At 41.9% G+C, this 13,744-nt stretch overlaps 1 protein-coding gene across 1 annotated transcript in view; it reads left to right on the forward strand.

The window, feature by feature from the left end:
- Positions 1–13,744, forward strand: part of LOC140395958 (pericentrin-like) — a 401,239-nt gene that overhangs the window by 264,747 nt on the left and 122,748 nt on the right. The window contains 5 exon segments of the mRNA XM_072483987.1: positions 2,387–2,623; positions 5,910–6,080; positions 8,111–8,263; positions 8,551–8,721; positions 11,418–12,410. Of these exon segments, the coding sequence (XP_072340088.1) occupies positions 2,387–2,623; positions 5,910–6,080; positions 8,111–8,263; positions 8,551–8,721; positions 11,418–12,410 (1,725 nt within the window).

The raw sequence follows: 13,744 nt of genomic DNA on the forward strand, positions 1-13,744 counted from the left end.
GTTTTTAGTTTTTCAAATCAAGCTTTTCTAGCGTCTTCCTTTGTTCGTTTAGCCTTAATGTCCTTCCTAAAGTCGGGAATTCAAAAATGATGCAATATTAAAACGGTGGCCTAACCTCAATAATTTAGTTGTTTGTTATGATCTCAGTTGCTGCTATTACTGGATGTGAAGATCCCAAAATGGAACCCTGTCTCAAAAGATGGTCACTTTTACCTTTTTTTGAAAACATGGAAGAACAGAGTCACAGGAATGCCAATTAACTTTTAACAAAAAAAATTATTATCATAAAACATTTGGCGATGATACAATACTCATTCACTCCCTTTTCACAAACTTACCCAGGTTTCAAGGATAACACAGGTTGCGCAATCTATCCTGTGCTGTAATGTTCTCCATAAACATGCAGTCCCTGTAACCCAACAGGCTAACTGACAATGCTCCACTCTGAAATCCAGTGGCAAATGCCACTCAATCGATCTTCTGTGGATGTCTCCTCAAATAGATGATTATTGCACAAGTGTTTCCACTCTCAAAAAGACGCGCTTTCATATCTTCTTTCAACCAATGCTTTCCATTAGCTGTTTTTGTCAAAGAGCCACCTTAAGGTTTTCCAATTATCCTTTCAAACAGAGTTTCTCTCAGCTGTTTTAGCAAGGCTCCGCTTCGAGGTCTTCAAATTCTCCTTTCTGTATTCTTTTGTCTTGAATTGCAACATGCATACATACTTCTGCATAAAATTCATGTACACAGTCCTCATACCTGAACAATTTCTTATATTGTTGTATAGATAACAGTATCATAGTTGTACTAAAATAATTTGGCTAAGGCCACAGCAAGTCCTGGAACACCAGTCTTCAGCATTACAGCCTAGATATTGTCAGGCTCTCATAGCCTTTGCTCCATCCAGTGCCTTCATCTATTTCTTGATAACCCCTAAAGATAATCAAACTGACTGAAGACTGCCACCCATGATGCTGGAGACCTCAGGAGGAGGTCAAGATGGATCATCCACTTGGCACCTTTGGCTGAAGGTGGTTACAAATATTTCACCCATGTCCTTTGAACTGATATGCTGAGCTCCCCCATCGTTGAGGATGGGAATATTTGTGGAACCACCTTCTGCTCAATTGTCCACCAGTCGATTGAATGTGGTAGACTATAGAGCTCTAATCTGACCTCTTGGTTGTGTGACCCTTTTGTTCTGTATATCGCTTACTTCTTCAGCTTTTCAGCATGTATCTAAACCCGTGCTGCAGCTTCACCAAGTTGGCCTGTCATATTTCTTGTACGTCTGGTCCTGGTCCTGTCATGCTGTCCAGATACAAACTGAATTGCACATTCTGAAATCATAATTTTATTTTACTACTGAGATTAGAATTCATCTTTCCTTCAGCATACCAGCACAAGGTTGCACAATTTCATAGTGGGGATGTTAAGTATAGATAACTAGATTTTACCTTGTAAGAAGAATAAGATGAAACTAAACGACCATTTGTGTATTATGATTCTGGGAGCTGGGCAAATATCTTTATCCAATATTATTAACTGGCTACTGAATTATATTCTTTATTGCTGGCAATTGTCAGCAATTCAACCTCTGGAAAATTAGCAAAAGCCATTTGACAAGAACAGTGATCACTGGTTTGACTAATCATCAAGAACTAAGCAATTGTAAAGCTACCACCTATAGTGGGTTTCCTATGAATTGCTTTCTCAATATTTTGAGGCATATAGCGAGGACCTTAATACTGAGGTATTTTGAATTTGAACCTTCAAAGAGATTCTTCTCGGATTCCAGAACTTCTTCAAAGAACTCTTCCTCCGTGAAGTTTTTTCTCTGACCTTTCTTGTATTGAAAGTTGACTTTTATCTGTTCAGGAAAAATGAAATTGAGATTTAGGCAGGCACGTCATTGAGATCACATATTACAAACCTTTTGGTTTGCCTTTTGAACTCACTTCTCTCTCGACCACTTCAAAAATAAATGTTTGAAGAGAAGGCTCCAGAAGATACAAGATTGTTATTTTATTATAATCTCGGATTATTGAAGGAAATTGTACAGAAAAATCAGTAGTTTTCATTTTTAATCGAGAGAGAATGCAAGTAAAGATCTTTTCCAATCTTCAAATAAATTTTGTATCACTGGTTTTATGATTTTTTTAAATTGCCCAGATTTTGCAGATTTTTACAGTAGTTTTACCTTTTTCCCCACATAATGCAAATTACCTTTATATAGAAGCATTTCTAGTGTAAGCAATGCAGGGTATTACAACTTCAGCAGAGATCTAGTTTAAAAAAAATAGCCTTTACCAACCAAAATCAAAAGTAATGCAAGAAATGTCTGCTCACAATTTATTGTGTATTTGTGTGTAAACACTATCTTAAGATGGAAACCATGGAGGCACAGATCCAGTCAAAGACAGATGATTACAACGAGTTGCTGCTAATAAAGGAACACTTGGAGCAAGATGTGCAGGAACAAGGTGAAGAAATAGCAAAACTGAAAGTGCAGATCAAAGAGCTTGAGCAGATAGTTTTGTCCAATGTCGATGTAGAAAAGAGTGTTCATCAGCTTGAGCATGAAATGCAGAAGATGAGACGGATAGAGGAAGAATTAACACAGGTAAATAAACAATAACCATGTCTTTTTGAGCTTCATTTCAAAGCAATTGAAATCATGTTTGCTTATTTAAGTAGTAGCAACCACAAAGTTAATCACAAGAAATAAGAAGTGTCACAACACACCGTGTCTGCGTGGATTTCCTCCGGGTGCTCCGGTTTCATTCCACAGTCCAAAGATGTGCAGGTTAGGTGGATTCGCCATGCAAAATTGCCCCTTAATGTCCAAGGGCTAGATGGGGAGTGGGCCTGGGTGGGCTGCTCTTTCGGAGGGTCGATGTAGACTCGATGGGCCGAATGACCTTCTTCCCTGTAGTTATTCTATGATTCTCACACCCTGGGCTAGTACACAGTCAATTCTAGCCCTACTTGATCCGGAGTCGCAATGCAGGTAAAATAAGATTTTATTTAAATTACCAGAGATTATTCATTAATCTCAATACCCTATAGTTACCAGGTTTGTAACTTTAACACAAATAACCTTTAATTATGTAGAGTATTATAATTAAAAGGCTAGAAAATGTAACTGCCTATCTTTTGCCTCTTTCCCAACACCCCCCACTTCCTTACTTGCCCCACTCTCTACAAGCACACACAGACAAACAACCTAGGGAAAGGGTGGTAGAAAGGAAAACAAAAATATTAATAAAAATACGGGTAAAGATCTTTGAACTGGGATGACTTCTAGTTCATGTTTTTCTGAAGTTCAGCTTTCATTTTTATACTTCCTTCTAGGACATAAAAACTAGGAGCAAGATTAGGCAATTAACCCTCTCGAGCCTGCTCCTTCATTCAATACGATCATGGCTGATCTCATGGCATCTCAGGGCAGCACGGTAGCATTGTGGATAGCACAATTGCTTCACAGCTCCAGGGTCCCAGGTTCGATTCCGGCTTGGGTCACTGTCTGTGCGGAGTCTGCACATCCTCCCCGTGTGTGCGTGGGTTTCCTCCGGGTGCTCCGGTTTCCTCCCACAGTCCAAAGATGTGCAGGTTAGGTGGATTGGCCATGATAAATTGCCCCTAGTGTCCAAAATTGCCCTTAGTGTTGGGTGGGGTTACTGGGTTATGGGGATAGGGTGGAGGTGCTGAACTTGGGTAGGGTGCTCTTTCCAAGAGCCTGTGCAGACTCGATGGGCCGAATGGCCTCCTTCTGCACTGTAAATTCTATGACAACCTTGGCCTCAACACCAGTTTCATGCCGTTCTAGGCTCAAGGTGGTTTTCTCTGTCAAAGATATCTACCTTCTTTGCAGACTCAGCATCATTCCAAGTTCACAGCAAAGGATGTGCCATGCACTCCCTGCTTTCAGAACAATAAAGCAGTTCTTTCACTTCGGCAAACAGGAGAGAAAGAGTGCTTTCCTTTCATTTCTAAGATTTAAACGCTTCTGTCCAGTTCACTCAAAAAGTATCATACAGGAACCGATCACTGACCGTTGTCAGGCAGATCACTGTCCCTGGCCATCCCACCAATTGCCAGTCAACCAATCAATCCAACTCCCTCCAAACCTGCTTCCTAAAATCAACTCCATGCCGAGGAGTCTGACTAAAAACAAAACCTGGGAACACAAATGTCCTGTCAAGGAGGTTGCTTCAACCTTGAGTTTTCTGTTTGATGGCACATTTCAGTTATGGGTCCACGGACCAAAATAATAAAATAACATGAAAGAAATGGGAACAAGGAAATAATTAGGATGGATGCTTAGCTCTAACTTTCTCTTGGCTGAGCGCCGTCATGGCCCAGAAATTTCAGGAAATTATGGTGAAAGCCAATAAGAAACTGGATATATAATTGAAAAATACAAAATTTACAGGATTATGAGCAAAGAACATGAGAGTAAGACTAATTGTATAACTCTGTCAAAGAGCTAGCACAGATAACTTCTTCCTGTTACTGAATGATTCTTGGTAGAATCCACGCCACCCTTAATTTGCTGGGAGCTTTAGGCCACTCTGCTGAGCCCCTGGCTTTAACTATTGAGAGGTGGGTTAATCTCGATTCAAATCATTGGTAAATCATAATTTGTTGAACTAACAATTTTATCACTGCTACCACTCTGTTACAGAAAGAAGCCAGTCAGTGCACTTCAATTCCTCATTCACGGCTTAAGACATTTCCAAAATGCTGCATGGTTTAATATACTCCTACAGGATTTAGTATTGGTTGAGATTGAATGAAGTCAGGCAGCCTGGTAAAATGCTCAGAATCTGTTTCTCCAATAGTACCAAATTAGTTGGGTAGAGTGAATTTTCCTGAATTGTAAAGCATGTACTTGGTAAACTACCAATCGTGGTTGATTCCAATCCACTCTATTCTTCAGTGTGCGTGTCATGATTTTAAAAACACTTTGTGGTTATCAGTTTTGAACTGATGTTTTGTATCAGTTTCACAAAATCCAATGATGTGGAGATGCCGGCGTTGGACTGGGGTGAGCACAGTACGAAGTCTTACAACACCAGGTTAAAGTCCAACAAGTCACCTGAGGAAGGAGCAGCGCTCCGAAAGCTAGTGACATCGAAACAAACCTGTTGGACTTTAACCTGGTGTTGTAAGACTTCGTACTACAAAATCCAATCTCAGTCTGACTACTCATTGACTGCAAGGCATCCAACTCTTTTCAGTTACTAACTCACTAGAGCCCAATAATTGTTCTTAATTTAAAAAAAAAAGAAGAAATGATCAAATACCGATAATAAAATGACTGGTTGTTGATGTGTTAGGTGCTCTGGATCCGTGGAACACATACAGGCCACCAACACTTAAAATAGTGCAACGCTATTTTATTAAGTTAGAAACTGTTGAACATACTTTCACTGTGGGTTAACACGATGTTAGATTGAACTAAAGACCTATGCCTGTCCGAACCAGTCTATGCACTCAGCACATGGTGAGGATCTGTGCTGTAAGCTCTGTCCTTGTAGGAGGCTGCATCCCGAATGAACGGGAACTCTGATGCCCCCTGTCTTTATAGTGAGTGTGCTCTAACTGGTGATTGGTTGCGGTGTTGATTGGTCTTGCTGTGTGTCCATCAGTGTGTGTGTCTGCACCATGATATACTGGTGTATATTATGACAGTTGTTACTTTCACTGAATCAATTCATTATAATTGGTTCTGAATACAATCATTGTGATCACAGCAGGGTTTGTTCACTGATGAAATTGACTGTCAGAAGTGTATTAATATGATTGCATAAAATAATGACTGAAAGGATTGGTGTTTGATATTTGTTTTTAAGAATGAGGTGTCACCAGTGTTAAGATATTTCTTCCATGTTTTCTTGTGATAGGACAAGGAATCTCTGCAGCAGCAACAGTACAATAACCTAATGCAGATCTCTGCTCTACAGTCGAAGCTGGATGAAGCTAGACATAGAGTCCCTGTTGAAGGATTTTCTGATCAAAGTTTAAAGGAGCAGTTACTGAATGAGCGGCAAGCTCGCCAGACAAAGGAAGATGAGGTGGGATTGAGAAACAATTTAATTAGTCCCAAAGTAAGATAATTTGAGATTTTTTTAACATTTCTCTTTTTTAGAGATCCTGTTCACCCTGAACTCTCAGCACTTTTACGTAGTGAGGTTGAGGTCTCGGAGCCCTGCCCAGGTTGAGGTCCGTTTATTGACCACGCCCATAAATGTGCGGTTTAGGTGGATTGGCCATGATTTGTAAGCAAATATCAACGATAACCCACTACCATCGGACCGGACCGGATTTCCATGATTAATGCACAGGGTTACGGGGATTGGGTGGGGGACTGGGTCCAAGTAGAGTGCTCTTTTGGAGGGTCGGTGCAGATTCAATGAGCCGAATGGCCTACAGCACTGTAGGGATTCTCTGGATTAAGGGCTGTTTCCCACCTTGGCTAGTATTTAAACTTGGATGTGGGAGCCATGATTGTGCAATGTAAAGATGATACAAAAATTGGCCGTGTAGTTGATGGTGAAGAGATGGCAGAATTCGATCAGTGGTTTGGCTGAGTGGATGGAGAAGTGGCAATTTGAATTTAATCCGGAAAAATGTGAGGTAATACATTTGGAGAGGGAAAACAAAGCGAGGGTATACTCAGTAAATGGGAAGATATTGAGGGGGTTTGAGGAAGTGCGAGACCTTGGAATGCACATCCACAGATCTTTAGAGGTGGCAAGATGAAAAGCTGGCCACAAAAGCGTATGGAATATTTTCCTTTATTGGGCGATGTATTGAATTCAAAAGCAGGGATGTAATGCCGAAACTGAATAATACACCAGTTAGGTCATTGCTGGAGTTTTGTGAACAGTTCTGGTCGCCACATTACAGGAAGGACATTATTGCTTTGGAGAGAGTGCAGAGAAGATTTACAAGAATGTTGCCAAGATTTGGAAATTATGAGGAGAGGTTGAATAGGCTAGGGTTTTCCTTAGAAGAGAGGAGGTGAGGCCGGCACGTAGCGCAGTGGTTAGCACTGGGACTACGGCGCTGAGGACCCGAGTTCGAATCCCGGCCCTGGGTCACTGTCCGTGTGGAGTTTGCACATTCTCCCCGTGTCTGCGTGGGTTTCACCCCCACAACCCAAAGATGTGCAGGTTAGGTCGATTGACCATGCTAAATTGCCCGTTAATTGGAAAAAATAAATAATTGGCTACTCTAAATTTATATTTTTAAAAAAAGAAGAGAGGAGACTAAGGGGGTGACCTAATTGAAGTTTAAAAAATTATGAGGGGCATAGAAAAGAAATGACTTGTTTCCCCAAGCTGAGGGGTCAATTACCAGGAGTATAGATCTACGGTAGAAGGATTAGAGGGGACATGAGGAACAACATTTTCACCCAGAGTGTGGGTGTCTGAAATTCCCTGCCAGAATTGGTGGTTGAGTCTGAAACACTCAACTCCTTTAAAAGGGACCTGGATCTGTATCTAAAGTGCTGTAACCTGCAAGGCTATGGACCAGGTGCTGGAAAGTCGGATTGAAATGAGCGGCTAATTTTGTTTTTCTCTTTTTTTGGTTGGATACGATGGGTGAATGACCTCTTTCTGCACCATAACTTTTATACAATTTCTCTGGTATGGGGTAATCCCAAATATAATTGTCTTTAGGCCTTGGGTAGAGAGTAGGGGGACGGGTGTCAGTCCATCAGAAGCCGTCTTTTAACTTCTCCCCAGTCCCCTTAAGGTTCAGTAGACGCAGTTGCTTCCCCATCCCAGCTCCCCTCCAAAACCCCAATTCCCCACTTGGCACGTCACATGATAGCCAACAAACACACTGGTTACATCATCAAGTAATCCGTTCGGTGTTACACCATTCGGCCCTCTGGAGGTGAAAGGTACTATATGATTGTCAGTTCTTGCTTTCCTTCATTTGTGACAGGCTCCAGGTGGTGTATAAAATTCTTTCTTCAGGAGAAAAATAGAATTAATACATTGTATGAAGAATTTAAAATAATGTACTCTGGTTCAGGTAAACATGGAAGCTCAATTGGTTTGTAAATGGGCCCGTTGTGGAATTTATTTTCCAGATCCAAAGCCTTGAGGAACAACTCGATCAATTTCGGGAGGATCTAATGAATAGAAATGATGAGATACTTCAGCTGAATATGCAGCTGGAGATCCAGACAAAGCAGTCAGCAATGACAATCAATAAGCTCCACGAGGAGAACATCCGAGTGAAGGTGAATTCATTGGCATTGATGTGGCATTGATCCTCGAGTTATTGGAATCATTGTATGGATATAGATTAAATATACTTGTGAAAGACCCACTGGATAAGGGGAACTGAACCATCTGTCTATGACTTCCATATAATAAGAATAACAACCTTTTATTGTCACAAGTATGAAGTTACTGTGAAAAGCCCCAATATAATTCTCTAGTACTATTATTTAACACTGACAAAAGCTTATGCTAATTTGTATACTTAATATATTTTTCCCATTCCCCCAACCATTCTATTTTTCAGGAGAATGTAGCCAGTCTACATCTGCGTTTGGGTATGGATGCAGATAGCGACAGAGTGCCAGGATTGCAGCTGCCTCAGGCTTTGCTGCAGGAGAAGAACCAGGAAATCGATGAACTAAAGGAGCAAATTTTCAAACTACAACAGGAATTGGAAAACACATTAGACAACAAGGTAACACTGTTATGGAACTGAACATGAAAACTATGTTGGACTACTCGGTTAATAATTTTTATCAAGCACAAACTAGCCCAAAACACATTCCACTGTCTGGGGATCCAGATTGCCCACAACTGGACACCGTTTCACAAGTGGAATGTGACCAGTCTGGCGGAGGAAGTAAAAAAAGAACCTAAGGAGATGGTACACACTACATCTCTCCCTAGCAGCGAGGGTGCAGACAACTAAGATGAACGTGCTGCCCAGGTTTCTGTTCCTGTTCAGATCCATACTGCTCGACATCCTTCCTGTTCAGATCCATACTGATCTTCATCCATAAGGATGTTTGTCTGTCTGTCTGGAGGGACCGGTACAGGCAACTGTTAGAAAGGGCTCACTCCCCACTTGACGAAACACGAGGAAAAATGGGAAGAAGAACTGAAGAAGGAAATAGGTTGGGTACTCGGGAGCGAAGCACTGGGCAGGGCCAACTCCACCTCCACTTGCACAAGGTTAAGCCTCATGCAACTGAAAGTGTGCACAAAGCACAACTGACAAGGACCCGAACCCCAGAGGTGGAGGGTAAATGTAACAGTGCGAGGGAGGCCTGGCCAACCACACCCACATGTTCTGGGCATGCCCCAGATTTGGCAGGTTCTGGACAGCTTTCTTTGAGGCAATGTCCTGGTGAGGGTGGAGCAGTGCCCAAGAGTGGCAATCTTCGGGATATCAGACCAGCCAAAACTATTTATGGGGGCTAAGGCCTTGCCTTTGCTTCCTCAAATGCTCACCGAAGAATCCTGGCGATCAGCAGTACCACCCACATCTGCAGACTGGCTGGCAGACCTGTCGGAGTTTCTTCAAGGAGATAATCAAATTCGCCATCCGAAGGCCAGAGGAGGGCTTCCACAAAACATGGCCATTCACCAATTTGTTCCAGGACCTGTTCGAAGCCAACAGCCAGTAGAGCGAGGGAATGGGGGGCACACGGAAGCCAACAAGAGAGCAGGAAGCAGAGTGTGTGGGGGGGGGGGGGGGGGGGGGGTGCAGGGAGAGAGGAGGGGATAGCTGGAGAACGGCCAGAATAGATAGTAGGGGACCTAGAGCAAGGCTACAAAGAACAGAACCCCAAAGAAACACCGAAGGCGGGACTGGGGGAGGGGGAAGCAATTGACATGAGGGGAAGGAAAAGGGGTGTAAGAGCTGCACATATGTAAACGGAGGACAATCATCTACCCTAAAATATGTGATCTAATAAAGCATCCTAAAACAACAAAAAGTGGGGGGAGAGGAAGTGTTGGGCCAATGCCAATGGAAAGTGCTTGGATATTGTACCAGATCCACATACCCTTGTCTATTGTACAGTGTTTAAAATAAAAAACTGCAATAAAAAAATTTATAAATTAACTTTATGAAGCATAATGCTAATGCAAAATATTTTGAGTAAATTACTCTGTGGATCTCAAAGTTAAAACCATTTTGTGCAGAACCCGTCAATCTTCCCAACATTGATCATAACTTTTAATGAACTATATTCTCCCTGGAAGCAAAACTTAGATTTGTACAGCACATTTCATAGAGAGGATATCCCTAAATGCTTTTCACCAAATTGAATGTTTTGTTTTGAGTTGTAATGTTGGAAATGTACTTCTCGTTCATTAATGTTTTGATTAGTTAGTTATTTTGATAACAACTGCAAGTCTATACGTAACACAGAAACAAGCACCCTATTATAATTACAAACCGAAAATGTTGGAAATACTAAACAGGACAGACAGCGTTTATAGTGATAAACGCAGAATTCTTCAGGTGGGTGACGTATCAGCAGAACTGGAAGAAGGTTGGAGATGAAGCAAGTTTATAAATAAGTACCAAGACAGAAAGAAGGTTCTCGGGAAAGAACAAACAAAAGGGAAGGTCTGAGGTTGGGTGGAGGGCGGGGGTGCTTAAATGACAAAAGGAATGTTGGTGCAGGCAAAAGGGAGAGGTAATGGAACAAGTAAAAGAAAAAAAGATGGATCTAGATTTGGATTTTTTGTTTTTTGCCACGTGTACCGAGGTACAGTGAAAAGTATTTTTCTACGAGCACCTCAACAAATCATTAAGTACATGAAAAGAAAAGGAAATAAAATAAAATACATAATAGGGCAACACAAGGTACACAATGTAACACCGGCATCGAGTGAAGCATACAGGGGTGAAGTGTTAATGAGGTGAGTCCATAAGAGGGTCGTTTAGGAGTCTGGTAACAGTGGGGAAGAAGCTGTTTCTGAGTCTGTGCGTGTTCTCAGACTTTTGTATCTCCTGCCCGATGGAAGAAGTTGGAAGAGTGAGTAAGCTGGGTGGGACGGATCTTTGGTTATGCTGCCCGCTTTCCCCAGGCAGCGGGAGATATAGATGGTGTCAATTGATGGCAGACAGGTTTGTGTGATGGACTGGACTGTGTTCACGACTCTCTGAGGTTTCTTGCGGTCTTGGGCCGAGCAGTTACCATACGAGGCTGTGATGCAGCCAGATAGGATGCTTTCTCTGGTGCATCTGTAAAAGTTGGTAAGAGTTAATCAATCTTTTAGACAATCTATTAACTGATGTGTTCAAGGAATCATTGCCAGTGCAATTTGCATCATAATGCAATTAAAGAGTGAAAATTTACAATGTTGATTTACTAGTGTTGAGCAAATTTTGAGGTCTTGTTAATATTTTTATTTCAGATTTTTGAAGAGAAGAACAGCGAAATTGAAGACCTGAAAGCACGGATAGAACAACTTAGAGTTGACCAAGATAGGTTGCGTCAGGCAAAAGAGGAAGAAATTGAGCATCTCATTGAGGTTATAGAGAAATTGCAGCAAGAACTATCTTTGTTGGGTCCAAATCGACATGAAGTCAGTGATTCTCAGGAAGACCTTGAAATGTTAGGTTTGGAAAAAGAGTCCAGACAAAATGCAGCACTTTCTCGGGGGCTAAATGACAATCTGCAGCAGGAGCTGGCATGTATTGAAGTAGACAACAGGGCTGCTGGAGACTACAAAGAAGCTAATCATATCCGTTCAACAGGGCTTCAGGATCAGACAATGATGATGGTATCTAAACAAGATTCTCTTCAACTCTTGGATAAAAAAGAGGCACAGTTCCAAGAAAAGGTCGATGCTTTGCAAACTAACCTTCAAAACCTGCAGGAAGTTTATCAGCAGCAGCTGAAGGAATTGGTATCCCTTCGCCAGCAGCACAACACTCTTCAAGAGGACAACAGTTTGCTGCGGACTCACATATCTCAACGGGATGCTGATGTAGCACTTCTCTCATCACGCGTCCAAGAATTAGAAGATGCCCAGACTGAAAAAGACATGCTGTTACAAATGATTGAGAAACAAAGGCAGGTGGAGTTAGAAGAAATGGGATGGTTACCAACAAGAATAGCAGAGCTTGAACAAGAACTGTTAGACAAGACCGCTCAATTCCAAAAAGGTTGCGACGAAATACAGACCTTGCGCTCCGACATTCTAGAGCGTAATGGTGTGCTTCAGACCTTAAAACAGAAGGATGCAAATAGCCAAGAAGAACTTGAGAGATTGCAGGGTGAGCTGGCCAAGTGGGAGGTAATGAATAATGACCTCAAAGACAATGTGAAACAACTTGAGAAAGAAAAGGAAGCAGTTGACACTGTCCTGGCTGCTACAGAATTAAAGTTGCAAGATGAAATATTGGTAAGTCAATATGTATTCACTTCTCTTGGGATTAATGAACAAACATTTGTATTTGGCATGTACTCTTTTACAGTGGATAGTTAGCATGATCTTATTTCTTTTTCCTGTACTTTCTTTGGAGAGTGGGATGTTGAGGGCTTCAGATTTTGTGCTGAGTGCAGTTAAATGTTCAAGGTAATCCTTGTTAAAGTGATGTGCTTCTTCCAAAGACCACATTTTCATCCATTCATCACTAAACTGAATAAAGGTACAATCTTTGGGTGGATGGACGAGTAATAAGTGGTTAATTTCAGAACAAAATTAATTCACCCAGTGGCACAGGTACTGGGCTAAGATAATTGTGGGGAGTAGGTACCATTGCCATTGTCTTTCTTTTTCTTATTCATTCATGGGAAGTGGGTGTTGCTGGGTGGGCCAGCATATATTGCTCATCCCTAATTGCCTTTCAGAAGGTGGTGGTGGGGCGGCACGTAGCGCAGTGGTTAGCACTGGGGCTACGGCACTGAGGACCAGAGTTCGAATCTCAGCCCTGGGTCACTGTCCGTGTGGAGTTTGCACATTCTCCCCATGTCTGCGTGGGTTTCATCCCCCCCATCCCAAAGATGTGCAGATTAGGTTGATTGGCCGTGCTAAATTGCCACTTAATTGGGGAAAAACAAAAATTGGGTTCTCTAAATTTAAAAAAAAGAAGGTGGTGGTGTGCTGTTGCCTTGAACCGTTGAAGTCCGCGTACGACAGGAACACCCTATCTATTGGGAAGGAAGTTCAAGAATTTTGACCCAATGACAGTGAAGGAACAATGATGTCGTTCCAAGTCAGGATAATGTGTGACTTGGAGGGAATCTTGCAGGTGGTGTTTTCCTCTGCACCTGCTGCTGTTGGCCGAGGTGATAGGGGTCATCATAGAATTCCTACAGTGCAGAAGGAGGCCATTTGGTCCATCGATTCTGCACTGATCTACTAAAGAGCACTCCACTCAAGTCCACTTCCTCATCCTATCCAAATAACTCCTTTTTTAAAAAAATAATTTTTATTGAAGTTTTCACAAAATATCAACAACAAAATGAAAAAGGAACCCAATAGAATTAAATACAAAACAAAATAAAACACCCACATGCCCCCCTCCTCCTATGCATAAATAATAAGTTAACACCCCGAATTAACACATAGCAAATATATACACTCCCTCAGATCCCCCAGTGTAGACAAACAAAAATAAAATAGAACCCGCCAGGAAGTCCAAGAACGGTTGCCACCGCCTGGAAAACCCTTGCACCGATCCCCTTAAGGCAAATTTCACCCACTCCAATTTAATAAACCCCGCCATAGGATTC

The sequence above is a fragment of the Scyliorhinus torazame genome, chromosome 2 (genome assembly GCF_047496885.1).
Source record: "Scyliorhinus torazame isolate Kashiwa2021f chromosome 2, sScyTor2.1, whole genome shotgun sequence".
Lineage (NCBI taxonomy): Eukaryota > Metazoa > Chordata > Chondrichthyes > Carcharhiniformes > Scyliorhinidae > Scyliorhinus > Scyliorhinus torazame.